This window comes from Exophiala viscosa, assembly GCF_022695815.1.
Source record: "Exophiala viscosa unplaced genomic scaffold EDD37scaffold_4, whole genome shotgun sequence".
NCBI lineage: Eukaryota > Fungi > Ascomycota > Eurotiomycetes > Chaetothyriales > Herpotrichiellaceae > Exophiala > Exophiala viscosa.
This window is the reverse complement of record NW_026944356.1, coordinates 2,148,082-2,162,991: the sequence shown is the minus strand read 5'-3', so window position 1 is coordinate 2,162,991 and position 14,910 is coordinate 2,148,082. Positions and strand designations below refer to the sequence as shown.

Below are 14,910 nucleotides of genomic sequence, written 5' to 3'. Positions count from 1 at the left end.
GCCACAATGACCAGTGCGACCCGTGGACTGAGATTCCTTCCTCTTTGGTCCCTAGGAACCATTGGCCTCTGGTTGAAACACTCTCGATGCCCTCAAGCCATGCCGGTTGCCTGTCGTTTGAGACTTCCATCGTCACCGGCACCACCGTCATCTCGGAGACCGCCGCGGAAATGCACCAAATGACATACAAAGTTCGTCGGCTGAGAAAGAAATTCTTACGTGGATGTCATATTGAGGTCACGCCAGGTTCATGGAAGCGAAAGACAATATTCACAACAGTGCCAGTCAGAGGTTTTGATCGAGTAAAAAGGAGATATATATCGAGTAATGAAGACACCAGCGGGAGAGCCGTTCAGACTCAATGAGGCTTAGGCTGATCGCACGGTGCCGAGTTCGCCGAACAATCAACTGTCCTTCCTACATCGGTCAATGCGGTCAGGGCGCATGGAGCTGACCCCCAACGATAACGCGCGCGTCAGCCCGCCACTCCTCTCCCAACCCACCCACATTTAGATTTCGACCGCACGTCGCTTCCTTATCTCTACTCGATATGATCGAGTAACGAATACACCTGGAGGCTCTTTCGGCGATGGCTCCCATACCCAAAGCCCAATCAGAGGGTCTCCATGCGCTTGACCAAGTTTCGATATGTCGGAGTCCTCCGCCAACATCGCTCCACACTTCCCCTTCAGCATCGTCTGGACATTCCGATGTGGTTGAGAAGACGTGCAAGAACCCGAGTCGAGGCGATGGCCCGGTCGCTTGCGGCTCTCAAAGGGGCGTATATTATATACAACAATGGCTTCCCTTTGTATTATCCCCCACAAAGCTCCCCCAGAAAAGTGCCCAAGCCCTGCATCCGCTTATCATTCACAGGCAGTGTGATATTGCTTATCATCTGTTGATAAGCCTCGTTTGCCCTTCACATGTTCACTACTCCGATAGCACGCTCCCGTTTCACTCTTTGACCCTGTGTCTTCCATACCAATCCACAAGCGGCAGGACTATACACATAACACCATGTCTAACCCACAGGACACTTTTCATCCATATCCGACTCCTCCACGCTCTCCTCCGCATGGCTATCTCGATGCCGGGAACGATTCACCCATTAGCGTGGTCGCTTCGTCCCGAGTCATAAGGTCAGGGCAGCTCTCCCCTGCCACTATTGTTATATCCAATGCGACTGGAAAGATCACCGCAACATTCGATTCGGTGGTCCCTACATCAGAGTTTCCTCCAAACACTCCGTACACAGACTACTCTCCACACATATTACTACCAGGTCTTGTAGATGCCCATGTGCACCTGAACGAGCCAGGCAGAACGGAATGGGAAGGTTTCTACACCGGCACGCAGGCTGCGGCCTTTGGTGGAGTGACCACAGTTGTGGACATGCCTTTGAACGCGATACCGCCGACTACCACTGTGGCAGGACTGCAAGAGAAGGTCAAGGCTGCACAAGGACAATGTTGGGTTGATGTTGGGTTTTACGGAGGTATCATCCCTGGCAACCAGGGCGAACTCAAGGCCCTTGTCAGAGAAGGTGTTCGAGGCTTCAAGGGATTCCTGATTGACAGTGGTGTTGAAGAATTCCCAGCCGTCTCCTCATCAGATATCGAGAAGGTCTTCGCAGAGCTCGCAGATGAGCCCACAACAGTCATGTTCCATGCCGAGATGATACCACCTATTGCCGACTCTGTGGGTGACGACGTTCAGACATCTCTCCCTCCTTTAGCGCCTCATGGACCTTTGAACGCGTACAGCACGTTCCTCGAGTCGAGACCGCCGGCTTTTGAGACTTATGCCGTCGAGGAAATTTTGTCCTTGGCACATTTGGCTCCCAACCTACCCTTACATATTGTCCACTTGTCGGCTATGGAATCTATTCCTTTGTTGAGAAAAGCCCGTGCGCAAGGGATCAACATTACAGCAGAGACCTGTCCGCACTATTTGTCACTGGCTGCTGAGCAAGTGGCCTTGGGAGATACACGACACAAGTGTTGTCCGCCTATTCGCACGCAGTCAAACCAGGATAGGCTCTGGGAAGAGCTACGGCAACACCTCGACGAAGGCGTGATCAAGACGGTGGTCTCAGATCATTCACCATGCACGCCAGATCTCAAGCTCCTTCCTTCTCACGTACCTGGGCACGTTAGCCTGCCGAAAGGTACCGCAAGTGCGTTGCCATTGGATTCGGAATCGGGCGACTTCTTCTCCGCATGGGGCGGTATTTCCTCCGTTGGTCTAGGTCTTCCCATCTTATGGACTGAAATGACAAGGAGAGGTCTGACCTCCCCCGAATCGGCCATTACCGATGTCGTCAAGTGGTGCTGCATCAACACCGCCGCTCAGGTGGGCTTGGAGAAACAAAAGGGCGATTTGGCTGTTGGGTTCGACGCTGATATCTGTGTTTTTGACGATACTGCGGAGTGGGTGGTAGAGCCCAGCACCATGCTGTTTAGGAACAAGTGCAGCCCATATCAAGGCAAGACGATGACCGGGCAGGTCAAGCAAACTTTACTCCGTGGTCAGCAAGTGTTCGTTCGAGGAGGCCCCAACAATGGCTTCATCGGCAAAGGGTGCTCTGGGCAGTTATTGATGGAGCCAAGACTCAAAGAGCTGAAGAGAGTAAAAAGCTGGTTCAAGAGATGGATCTACGACTACGAACGATGATGTAGCAGCCTTGTTGACTTTGTTATCTAAAGCGAGCATAGATGGGCGCAAAGGTTTGCTTCTCCTCAAAATTGACCATCAAGGCTGGTTTATTGAGATTTGAAATGATCATGTTCTTACAAACTTGTTCTACTCAGTTCGTCTCATTTCCCTTCTCCCACTTGTCTCTTACTCGCCTTCTTATGCCTCCGTTGACGCCCCGCCCCCATATTTCCTGCTTCTCAATGGTTGTCGCTGCTGACGTCGTGTCCATCACCTCTCCTTTATACTCGCCGATAAATTGCTTCTTTTCTCGTTTGGTCACCTCTTTTTCTTTACTCAGCTTGACTTTCCTCAGATATCCTGCGTACACTGTCACCTCTGCGACCCCGACCACAACTCCCGTAGACAATGATAACAAGACTCGTAGTCCGTCACTGTGCCACCATCTGGTCAAATAGAATATAGCACCCGCACACATGACGATGCTCAACAAGATATTGAAGACCAGCTGAGGGCTTATGTCGTCTTTCTCCTCATCCAAGCCAATCTCGAGACCTCGTTTAGACACCAAGTTGGCATACTCTCGCTGTTCCTCTTCCCTCCGCAATCTTGCCATGAGAGCGACATATCCCGGCGATGGTTCCGGTTTGGGAGGTGGAGGAGGTCTGTAGATATGCGTTCCACGTAGAAGGCTGTTCAAACTGGTCTCTCGGGCGAGTTTCGAGAGACTAATGAGGGTTGAATGCTCAATCGGTGCGCCAGGATCCGAAGGTAGCGCATTTAGAGATGAACGCTCGGTGTGGGATAGAGTGGAGATGGCTGCAAGAATGCGAGGAGTAGTAGTTAGAAGCACCATTGCGGCCTGGGTTTCGACCTGTCGGTAGGGTAAGGAGCAATATTTTCCCTGGCTGATTTCGGACTTTTGAGGTCAAATGTATGATGTAGCCTTGCGGGGGATGCCAGAGAAGGCTGAAGTGAAGCTAAATTTCTCCACACAAATTTCCACTGCGGGACCTTCACCGCGACGTCGGTTGTCGCGCGTGTGTGCATGCATTTGGTGTCGCAAGTGGACTCGGCAAGGCATTATTCTTAACTTCGCAATTGAACCTTCGGTCAGCTCCTTCCTCCAATCGAGCCTTCAAGTCGCGAAGGCGTCGCGTCTTCCAAAAAGCTCGTCCCCTCATCATGCCTTGAACGCTGGCGCAATATTATTCTTCCGGCTACCATGGGTAACGAGCAGAGTCAAGAATCCGGCGCCCCGCCCCAGCCAGAGGAAGCAGAACGTAAGTCCGCACGACGTAGGACGAGAGGGGTCACGAAGTGAGACTGACTTGAAACGGCAGAAACCGACCTCTCAGATATTCCGGACGATCGAGAACCAGATGAAGTCGGAGACACAACAATAACGGCGCCGCCCGTCGAAGTGCCAAAGCTTGCGAAAGAGAAGACGCAGAAGAAGAAAAAGAGGAAGAAGAAAAGGGGACGGATATCAGCAGAACGAGATTCTAGCGAGGAAATACCCGTCCTGAGCCAGGTCGTACCCACGCCAGAGCAGATAGAGTTGTTGCGAAAACGAGAGCCCGAGGCATTCGATGTCTATGCCACTTCGGATGTTAGTGACGGGGAAGGAGGCGCGACAGAAACGCCACCGGGGCCGCATGACTCGGTCTCTGGTGACGCGGACGATGAGGAAGCAACTGAAGAAAGTCCTCCAGCCGCCGAAAACGAGGAAGCTATTGAGGAAAGTCCAGTCGAGGCCGATGATGGGGAAGCTATCGAGGAAATTCCACTTGGCGCCGATGACGAGGAGGCCATTGCAGACAGTCAGCCCCTTGCCAATGGACATCTTACCGGCGCTGATGACACACCTGCTATTCAGGTCGTTAGTGACGTCCTACCAGAAAGGGTATCTGTGAAAGCTGGTCTGAATCCCAATACACCAGCTCCAGGTCCCACGAATGCGTCAGTCCCGGAGCCCGATTGCGATGACGAAGGCCGATTCCTATGTCCATTCGCCAAGAATTACGATTGCAGAGAGACCTTCGCAAAGAGGAAAACAGCAATTCGCCATGCTTCGATTCATACGCAGAGCTATGCCTGCCTCGTATGCGACCAAAAGCTGAGCCGAGCAGACACACTTAAAAGACACATGGCTAAGCATACTGCCGTGGAATTGGCCCTTGCTGAAGCTCGTGTGGGCCATGGGCAGGACGCAGACGAAGTGGAAGCATCGGCTCCGCTGGACAACGGCGCAACGAAAGAACCCCCGGACGGAGATTCTCCAGGATATTCGACGCCACTGGAAACGACACAAGCGGCACCAATTGTCTCAAAGGAGGGTACAAGGCCTGACTCTGACGGGGCGCTGGAGGCTGACGTGGAAGAATATGACATCGGTGTCACGAAATCTCCAGAGGCCGATGGTTCTGACCAGGATGGGTCGCTGAGTAACACAAATGTGCCGGAAAACGATATGCTTGAAGACGAGCAAGAGATGAGCAGAGCCTCTGACGCTGATGCAGTTTCCGAAACTCAGTCACCCACGCCTTCTAGCGTCTTCGAGGAGCCCGAAGAGAAACCTGCTGACCTCGAGACTGCTCGCGCCAATGGACTGAAACGTAAACGCACTTCGCTGGAGACTGCGCAGGTCGCAACGCCGACATTGCAGAAGCCCACGAAGCGGAGAAAACGCATCCAAAACTCTCCTCCGACTTCTGCTCAATCTGAAGTCACAAGATCGGAGTCTCCGGCAATCGCAACTACTATCAAGAAGACAGCGCTTAGTGGGCAGATCACGGACAAGATAGTCCCCACGCTCCGAAAAGGTCGACAGGGTACTATCGATGGGTGGGCCCGGTCGAATTCTGTTACCAGTCAAAGCCCAGCCCCTCCTGCCCAAAACTCACATGTCGAAGTCGTTGTCCCACTCAGCCAAGCTGGTCCCTCCGGGGGCTTCACCAGTGTGAATGGGAACACGACGAAAAAGGCCTCCCAGACGTTGAGCAAGAAGGAGACTCGCCCGAGTGGATTGGATGCCTTTGCTCTCAAGAAGGCTCGACGTGCTGCTTACACCACGCCGAAAGGCAAGAAGCGAGCAGACCCTGATGTTGACTATTCGACGCCTGCGACTATTCGACGTGCTGGAAACAACGAAGTGGACGGCTCTGATGCAGAACCCTCACAGATGGCCACTTCCATCGCCAAGAAAACGTTTCCCAGCAGCCAAGTTCGACGTGCAGGGGCCGAAGACGAAGATGCTGACTCCGACTTTGACGATGCTGACAACAGCTCTCGGTCTAAGCCGCGACAGCACTATGTCGAGGACAAAAAATTGGAATGTCGCACATGTCACTTTAGGTTCAAAGCGGAAGACGGGTTGATGAAGCATCTGAAGAAGCCTAATGTGCACTCAAAATTGTACAGGTGCGATGATTGTACGGAGCGGTTCTGGAACACCCGCCTCCTCACCAGGCACGAAAAGGATACTGGACATGGCAAGGAGGATCTCTCTCAAGGCCGTACTGGACCATTCAGTGGAAAGGAAGTGAGAGCACTCCAAAACTGGAGGGACACTTTCTGTGGAGACCATAATATCACCACTGAACAGTTCAATGACATGATGACTGATTCATTGAATCGTATCAACTCGACAGCATGGCCCTGGCACTTCATCACCCGAGTACAGTTCCTCAAAGAGTATGTTGAAGTACTTCCGGGGCGGAACAAGCGGTCCATGTTACGATATCGGGAGCGCAACTTCCAGAACCTGGAGGGTTCACGAAATTGGACACAAGAGGATGACAAGGAGTTGACCCGGCTGTACAAGCAATTCGGGCCAAAATGGTCAGAGATTGCAAAACGTCTCACAAGAACGACGGATGCAGTCAGTCAGCGATGGCGACACAAATTACAACACCGCGACGTCGACAAGGGCCAATGGACTGAGGACGAGATCGCCAAGTTCAGCAATGCACTCGTGCAGGTTCGCAGAGAATTCGGCCCTGTTGCAGATTCGCAGGACTGGCAGGTCCCCTGGAGCAAAATCAGCCAGAAGGTCGGGACAAGAACCCCGCAGCAATGTTCCAACCATTATCGAGCTGTTCATGGCATGAAGCAAGGGGGACGATGGGTGAAAGTCGAAGGACTCGAAAAGACGCCCGGGTCAAGCAGAATCCTGACGCCGTCGAAGATGGAACGTCGACTAAGGGGCGACAAAATCGAGTCAAGTCTCCGCAACCCGATCTCTCCAGAGATCATTCAAAGTGAGGATGAAGACGACGATCAGGACGAAGATACAGCTGCTGAGAATGAAAATAAACAAGATACTGATGAAGAGCAAGACGGACAGGACGAAGACGACCAAGAAAATGTTGAAGACCCAGATGAAGAGGATGAGGGATCACCAGAATCAGCATCTCGTCTACCACGCAACCCTCTGAACCACAAGACTCCCAAGGGTGCTCTACAACTAAGTCAATTGTTCAACCGCACGCAAGCCAACACCTCGGCTTTGGGACGATCTCCGGAAACCATCAGACAAGCCCCGAGTCAGGATGTACCTTCACCAAGTATCCCCATCCAACGGCGTGCTTTGTCTCAACGGTCGCCGCTCCAGGAGATCAAAGTTAAAGAGAACGGTGAACTTGTTATGGAAGACGACGAAGACCAAGATGGGGACGAGGATGAAAATGAGGAAGCTACCGGCGGACCTGAAGGTGCTGACGCTAATGCAAGAGGCGCTGTCACAGACCAAGATGACTATATACCGCTTGATCAGGGCGCCGTTGAGTCTGATGCCGGTTCCGACGAGAACGAAGACGATGACAGGGAAGAGGGTAATGACGATGCTGCAAGTAATAATTTTCTCAACAGCATTGAAGAGTCGGCGCAGCGGGTGCGGAGTAGCCAGCTCCAGCCTCGCTTCGTGCAGAGTTCAGCGCGGTCAAGTCGGAGGAAGGGGTGGAGTTTGAGTCCGAGTGAGAGCAGTGACGAGAGTGAAGATGAACAGTAGTGGATGACGATGGTGGATGATTCGGAGCAAGCTGATTAATATTGTACATAGTTCTTTGTGATACACTGCGCCCGGTAGGTACAGCGTCACACCCTGGCGGTATATTACTCCTTAGCACAGCAGTTGAGATACTGATGTCTTCTCTTGGCTCGGCAAGAGCTGAAGGAATCTCCCTGTATGCTCTTAACATCCTCTTTCGATCTCGTCTCTCTGTGTCTCCCATCTGAATGCATGCCGGGCCATACGGGATGCTAACATCTTCGAATTCCTGGGACCTCTGACCGCGCCACTGGCATTTCTGGGATGCTCTCCACGTCTTTCACTTTCACGGCACACGTCTTCGTCACCGCCGCGCAAATGTATCAGTTGCTCCTTCATCTCTTGATCATACACGGTCCACGCTAACGAACTTGGACTCGGCCTTTTTGAGAACGCTGTTGAACGAGGACGTTGTTCCGGGCTAGAATAAGTCGCCTGTAGTCCACCTTTTGTCCTCAGTTGAGTAGGTCGATGTCGAACGCGGTGTGTGGTCGAGCATTCTCGAGCGTTGCCTCAGGGGTTCCAGTATACTCAACCTGAGCACGGCACTGGGTTGCACAACTCTGTGCGAACGCCGCTTGAACTATTCCTGTTGTACCGGCACAAGTGTCTTCTTGCAAAGCTCGAGAAGTGCCCCGCTTTCGGTCATGGGCACCCACGCCGGGCAAGCATCCAGGCACGCTAGTGCCACGATTGTACGTCGTGTACAGTGTTTCCTCGTCGCAACCGAATGCTGGAGATGCCTCGCGGTGGGCTATTGGACTCAGGGCAAGACCCTGCCTTCAGCGGCGGGCTTTGTGCGCGTTGAAAAACCAGCTGTCAGGCGCCGTGCGATCATAAAACCGGACAACAATTTCCTGCTTCCAGAGGCTTCCAGTGGACAACCTTGGCCAGTCACAGTCAAGCATTTTCTTCGCGTGCTGTTCCAGAATTGGCACCATGTGTCTTTCCATGAATGCATGCTTGTAACTTTCGCCCCTTTCGACCGCCTTCCTGGCCCACTCATAGAACGCTATTGATCCACTTCGTATGCAGTAGTCGACGACATCTTCCGTACTCAATTTGCTGAAGCCACCCTCCCGCATAATGAGGACAGTATCTGCCAGGATCTGCTCGTGGCGACTGATGAGTCCCTTCCCATATAGACGCATGCCAAACCAAGTCAAACTTGGGGGAATGTACTTGGCAAATCCGCTGAAGATGGATGTTCTCAAGACGGCGGTGTATAGCATGTGACGTCTTCTTGTTACTTGAAATGCGGCAGTGCGGCTTTTAGCGTAGAGCTCGTCCTGCTCGTTAAGTCGTCTCTCTAAGGACTCCCAGCCCTTGAAAAGTCTCTTCATGTCTCTCAATTGATCTTGTTCTCGCCGGCAAGGTCCCGGTATAAGCGGGCTGATAAATTGACTGGAAAGGGGATTATCAGTATCGTGTTTGGAATTCGAGAGCTGCGGAAGATCTGCTTGTGCACCCGATAAGAAGGCTTGTACACAAACAGGAATCGACTCACTGTATTAGGGGTGTCAACCCGCGAAAGAAGAACAGGATAAAAGAGAATGGCCACGAGTTCCGCACATCCTCCATGGTGCGAATGCATATATTGTACTCTCTTCTTGTCAACTTCGGTACTTCGTCCGATGCCCGTCGCCTCATGCCCTCTCCCGCATATAGTTGGTAGAGAACCATGTAGGTCACCGTAACGTCTGCCATGGAATTCTGGGCTATTTTATACCGGCTGAGGATTTGTTCTCTTTCTCTCTGGTTTGCAGACACTTTCCGCATACCTTCTTGGTAGAATTTGTAGTAAGCCTTTCCTAGACGACGCCAGTACAGAAACCTCTGATACGACGTGATGCGGCCATCTTCAGTCTCTTCCGGACCCTCAACATACTCAACCTGCTCGAGAGGGGTGGGTCTCAAGTCTGCCAGATCTCGTGGGACATTATTGCGGGTACGAGATACCTCTGGTCGCGTGCTGATATCCGGGTACTGGGGGTCCTTCGAGAAAAACGTAGGGTTAAAGCGCTCTAAGAAGCAGGCCGGACGTCGGCTCCTAGGAGGTACTACAGGACGTGGTATCGAGATAGAGCTGTACACGACTTTGAGCGATGCGGTGATGTTTCTCGATCGCAGGCCGCCGTTGGAGCACGAAAGGGCTGCATTGCGGAAGTGTGAAAGGATAACGGACATCCTCTGGGGGAAGGCGCGAGCATGTAGCAAATAGTCCAGCCGCGACTGGAGGCCAGATCAATGGCGACCTCTTCCACAGTTCCAGGTCGATAAGTCAGAGCAAGTGATGAGTGCGGGATCGATCTAGGGAAATATTTTTGAGTTTTGCGGAGTTGGAGATTCATCGTCCGCCTTGCATGAGAATGGAGAGGGAGATGGATACGTTCCTGAATTGGGGATTCTATTTATTTGTCCTCTTTACACGCTGGCCTTTGACGCCTCTGATACTGTACCGTCCTGCTTGCTACCTACCTGGTAGGTACTCTTACACGTTCTTCGCTTAGCTGTAGGGCAACTATCGAGCACCTGGACGTCTTCATAATTTGCGTCGATTTCTGCCATGTCCCCTCCCTAGGATACTGTCTATGCCTTGAACATCTCATTCAATCCTCCGACCTCCTTTCGAGACAGCCTCGTCACCATGCGGCCTTCTACACTACCTTGGAGATTCGCTGCAGCAGGGCTGTTGCCCCTAGTACTGCTCAACTCATTCGCGCGCTCCTCTGCTTCCATCAACGTCGCCCTCGAGACCTCTTTCTCCGCCGCACCCTATCTGGTCGAATTGCTGTACGTCGAAAGTGCCAAACCTCCCGAAGACTTTAGACTGACACCCATGTAGTGAAACGGCTGCTTTGGAAAACTCCTCCTCTTACTTCCCTCTCCTCGATCGCATAGCAGACGGTGCTTTCTCAGACTTACAAACCGAGAAAGAGCTGTACAGTAAATTCATAGACGTGTTACAACATGATGGCCACCTTTCGAATCCAGAGTCTCTGTCGTCGTTCAAGTTCGCTCTGGCTCTTCATGCAGCAGCACCTCGCGTCGAAGCCCACTTTCAGTACTACAATACATCGGTCCAACCTCATTTGATGGCGGCGCAGGATGCCGCATGTCCGGTATGGGTGTATCTTGCTGGCCAGCAATACTGTTCACCAGCCCTGGACCATGCTCAACAGCCGATTCCTCTGCCAGATGTAGACGACGAGCTTCCCTTCGACCACGTGCTGGGAGGCAACTCTGAGGGCCCGTCGTCCATACTCTATGCAGACATTACCCATCCAATATTTGGTGAATTCCACCGGATTGTCAGCCAGACCGCTCGTGCAGGACGATCCACATACAGATTGCGGTATCGGCCGTCAAGTCTGTCGGGTAACAGACCTCTGTATGTCAGCGGCTATGGTGTTGAGTTGGTGCTCAAGCGGACAGACTATATCGTTATTGACGACCGGGATGCCCAGCTAACCGACGCCGCTGAAGCCGCGGACATTTCCCTGGAGCAAATACAAGAAGATGATTTGACGGACTTGAAACCTTTGACGTCTTCGGAGGTGGTCAGTCTGGGAGTTAATGCGGCCAGTTTCATTTCATCGAGTTCGGATCCGTTTGAAAGCCTATTGCAGATCTCGTCCGATTTCCCTCGGTATTCCTCAGTGCTTGCATCGGCCAATGCGAGCAAAGAATTTGTGACTGAGCACAGAGCAAATCGAGAGATGTTTCTGCCATCTGGCTATAACGTCTTCTGGATCAACGGCGTTCAGATCGAGCCACGTCAGATCAATGCGTACTCCCTCCTTGACCATCTGCGACGAGAAAGGCGGATTATAAGCGACCTTCAGCAAATTGGACTGACCTCATCTGAAGCCATTAGCCTCATTTCCAGCGAAGTCATAGCCGAGGCACAAGCAAATGAGTCTCCTCAACGTTTCGACTGGCGAGATGACACAGAAGACGATCAGGTTCTGATGTGGATGAACAACCTTGAGCAGGACAAAAGGTACGCGGCATGGCCTTCGAGCTTACGAACATTATTTCAGCGAATGTACCCAGGTCAACTACCTCAAGTGGCTCGTGATATTCACAACCTCATTGTACCAATCAACATAACAAATATCAAGGATATTGAGCTTGCCGCGACCGCATTGCAGAATCTTGTCAAACGAACAGTGCCGATTAGAATTGCCCTGGTTCCGGTCGGCACCGGCGAAGCGGCTGACCTCTATTCGAGATTATCGTACCACTTACTGGATAATTACGGCCTGAGCACGTTGATGGCTTTCTTTACCGAAGTCGCTTTAACCAAGAGATTACCGACAAGCCCGGGAAAGATCTTTACCACCGTTATAAAGGAGCACTCGCTTCGCGAGGGCAAAGAACAGATTTCGTACGAAGAGGTCTTGAAAGACGAATCACTGAATTCACGCCTCAAGGCACGAGACAGCTACGTCGAACGGCTTGCCCTGACAGGCTCAACCCTTCCATTTATCGTCAACGGAGTTGTACTGCCACGCGGTGACAACTGGTTCGAAGTTATGAGTTCACGCGTCTTCTCGGATCTGCAAATGTTGCAACAAGCTATATATGAAGGTGCAGTACTGGAAGACGCCTGGGTACCTGCTGCCTTTCTCTTCGATGCTGCTACACGACGAAATGAGATTGTTTTTCCCAGTGACCCGAAGAATGTCCACATAGTTGATCTGAACCGCCTTGCCACCGAGTTTCCCGGTGAGCTTTCAGATATACCACGAGTCCTCGGTGCTGAAGCAACGCTTCTCAGCGACAGAGCTCATGTTCTTGTGGTCGCAGACATTGACTCTGAAGATGGTCGAGCACTTCTGTCACGAACTATGGAGCTTCAGAAGCAGCATACTGAGATTGATGTATTGATCTTGCACAATCCATCAACAACTGCTGTTTCTGGGACTGCAGCTACTAGTCTCCATATTTTGACTCAAGACACCGGTCGGGATGTTAGCTTGGAGCAGTTGCAAAGGTTGCTCGAAGACAACACCAGCACTGACGCTGGCACAGGTGATGCAGCAGAAGCCGCCAGCGTTTATTGGACTTCAATGCAGGGACTAGTCAAAAGCCTTGGTCTATTAGCGGGTCAAAGTGGCTTATGGTTAAATGGACGTGTTATAGCTCCATTGGATCAATCATTCACCGAGGACGATCTCGAGTCGCTGCTCGAATATGAGCGCAGAGAACGAATTGCACCAGTCACCACTGCCATCACCCGGCTGGGACTCGAAGAACGATTTCACGACGCCTTGGACCTTGCCAAAGTCACTTCACTTGTTGCCAGATCACTGAAGTCTGATTTGCCGGAGGGTCTCAGAGAGTCGGCACCTTTAATCAGAATGGATCGATACAAGATTTGGAATGACACTTATACAGCCATCAAGGTGTCCAATACAGATGAGCCCACAATACAGATTGTTGCTGTCGTTGATCCAGCTTCGGAGCTGGTGCAACAATGGGTGCCGATACTCAGAACACTGTCGCAGCTCAATGGTGTCAGCGTGAAGGTTTTCCTGAATCCCAAGGACAGATTGACGGAATTGCCAGTCAAACGATTCTTCCGCCAGGTGATCAGCGCCGAGCCTACCTTCGACAGCGATGGCTCGCTCGAAAGACCGACGGCTTCCTTCCAACGAATACCAGAAGATACTCTTTTCAATCTTGGTATGGTCGTGCCTCCGTCCTGGCTAGTTGCGCCTAAGGAGTGTATCTACGACCTTGACAACATCAAATTGAGCAACCTACCTGATGGAGAGAACGTTTATGCGTTGTACGAGCTTGAACATATACTCATCGAAGGGCATGCGCGGGACGTCACAACTGGTCCTCCACCAAGAGGTGTGGAACTTGTAGTTGGTACTATGCAGGAGCCACATTTCACAGACACTATCATTATGGCAAACCTGGGATACTTCCAGTTCAAGGCAAATCCTGGCTTCTGGCACTTTTCGTTGAAGCCGGGCAAGTCTTCGAAAATCTTTAACCTCGATAGTGTTGGAGCTAGTGGCTATGCGGCTCGAACAGGAGACGAAACGACTTCGGCAGCTCTCCTGTCGTTCCAAGGTGTAACATTGTTCCCACGACTTTCACGAAAACCTGGGATGGAAGATGAAGATGTCCTAGAGTCGTCGATGCTTGGAGGAGCCTTGGAATATCTCAATAAAGGCGCATCGTTCGCTTCGTCCGCGCTATCTTCTTTGGGATTCAAGAAAGCATCGTCTACCAACGCCGAAATCAACATCTTTTCGGTCGCATCGGGCCACCTGTATGAGCGTATGCTCAACATTATGATGGTGTCTGTTATGAAGCATACAAAGCACACAGTCAAATTCTGGTTCATCGAACAGTTCTTGTCGCCATCCTTCAAGGCCACTCTGCCGGATCTTGCGGAGCACTATGGTTTCGACTTCGAAATGGTCACATATAAGTGGCCACACTGGCTGCGAGGGCAAAAGGAGAAACAGCGCGAGATCTGGGGCTACAAGATCTTGTTCCTGGATGTACTGTTCCCGTTGGACCTAGACAAAGTCATTTTCGTGGACGCAGATCAAATTGTCCGAGTCGACATGATGGACTTGAACAGAGTCGATCTGAAAGGAGCACCTTACGGCTTCACGCCGATGTGTGATTCTAGAACAGAGATGGAAGGGTTCCGTTTTTGGAAACAAGGATACTGGGAGACATATTTGCGCGGCAAACCCTATCACATTTCGGCTCTCTATGTGGTCGACCTCAAGCGGTTCCGTCAATTGGCAGCTGGTGACCGGCTGAGACAGCAGTATCAGTCTCTTTCCTCCGATCCAAACAGTCTGAGCAATCTTGATCAAGATCTGCCCAACCATATGCAACATGTGCTACCCATCCACAGTCTTAGTCAAGAGTGGTTGTGGTGTGAGACGTGGTGCAGCGATCAGGCTTTATCAGTTGCGAAGACCATAGATCTGTGCAACAATCCTTTGACCAAGGAGCCCAAGCTGGACAGGGCCAGGCGACAAGTCCCCGAGTGGACAGAGTATGACGAGGAGATTGCAGCCGTCCTCAAGCAGGCAGCAGACAGCAAGGATCCCTCACCAGAACTGAAGGAGGCCGCTGAAGAAGTGATCAGCGATGAGCGGAAGAGAGACGAGTTATGATGTAAAAAGATGTTCTTGGTGACCGAGACCACATATAGAATG

At 51.7% G+C, this 14,910-nt stretch overlaps 5 protein-coding genes across 5 annotated transcripts; 3 read left to right on the top strand and 2 right to left on the bottom strand.

Annotated features, from left to right (window-relative positions):
* Positions 1-1,020: 1,020 nt before the first annotated feature.
* EDD37DRAFT_577635 (allantoinase) lies at positions 1,021-2,801 on the top strand (the record flags this gene model as incomplete). Its single annotated transcript, XM_062814405.1, has 1 exon — positions 1,021-2,801. One exon carries the CDS (start codon positions 1,021-1,023, stop codon positions 2,674-2,676), a length of 1,656 nt encoding a protein of 551 aa, XP_062671360.1. The 3' UTR covers positions 2,677-2,801.
* On the bottom strand, positions 2,802-3,671 carry EDD37DRAFT_629643 (endoplasmic reticulum-based factor for assembly of V-ATPase-domain-containing protein). Its single transcript, XM_062816537.1, has one exon. It carries the CDS (start codon positions 3,512-3,514, stop codon positions 2,810-2,812), a length of 705 nt encoding a protein of 234 aa, XP_062671359.1. The 5' UTR covers positions 3,515-3,671; the 3' UTR covers positions 2,802-2,809.
* Positions 3,672-3,883: 212 nt separating this feature from the next.
* EDD37DRAFT_563844 (uncharacterized protein) lies at positions 3,884-7,669 on the top strand (the record flags this gene model as incomplete). The annotated part of the gene is made up of 5 exons (XM_062813979.1): positions 3,884-3,941; positions 4,002-4,481; positions 4,578-4,879; positions 5,093-5,974; positions 6,056-7,669. 5 exons carry the CDS (start codon positions 3,884-3,886, stop codon positions 7,667-7,669), a joined length of 3,336 nt encoding a protein of 1,111 aa, XP_062671358.1.
* A 599-nt stretch (positions 7,670-8,268) lies between these two features.
* EDD37DRAFT_389136 (uncharacterized protein) lies at positions 8,269-10,107 on the bottom strand. Its single transcript, XM_062812206.1, has 2 exons — positions 9,216-10,107; positions 8,269-9,112 (listed from the first exon to the last, which is right to left on the bottom strand). Exons 1-2 carry the CDS (start codon positions 9,893-9,895, stop codon positions 8,491-8,493), a joined length of 1,302 nt encoding a protein of 433 aa, XP_062671357.1. The 5' UTR covers positions 9,896-10,107; the 3' UTR covers positions 8,269-8,490.
* On the top strand, positions 10,106-14,902 carry EDD37DRAFT_389035 (UDP-glucose:glycoprotein glucosyltransferase-domain-containing protein). Its single transcript, XM_062812205.1, has 2 exons — positions 10,106-10,501; positions 10,554-14,902. Exons 1-2 carry the CDS (start codon positions 10,356-10,358, stop codon positions 14,866-14,868), a joined length of 4,461 nt encoding a protein of 1,486 aa, XP_062671356.1. The 5' UTR covers positions 10,106-10,355; the 3' UTR covers positions 14,869-14,902.
* The last annotated feature ends 8 nt before the right edge of the window (positions 14,903-14,910 follow it).

Bases quoted from the DNA above. Each gene is read 5' to 3' on its own strand.
- EDD37DRAFT_629643 (XM_062816537.1), bottom strand. From the start codon at position 3,514: ATGGTGCTTCTAACTACTACTCCTCGCATTCTTGCAGCCATCTCCACT.
- EDD37DRAFT_389035 (XM_062812205.1), top strand. From the start codon at position 10,356: ATGCGGCCTTCTACACTACCTTGGAGATTCGCTGCAGCAGGGCTGTTG. The intron at 10,502-10,553 runs GTACGTCGAAAG...ACACCCATGTAG, and splicing joins CCCTATCTGGTCGAATTGCT to TGAAACGGCTGCTTTGGAAA.
- EDD37DRAFT_389136 (XM_062812206.1), bottom strand. From the start codon at position 9,895: ATGTCCGTTATCCTTTCACACTTCCGCAATGCAGCCCTTTCGTGCTCC. The intron at 9,113-9,215 runs GTGAGTCGATTC...TCCCCTTTCCAG, and splicing joins GGGTTGACACCCCTAATACA to TCAATTTATCAGCCCGCTTA.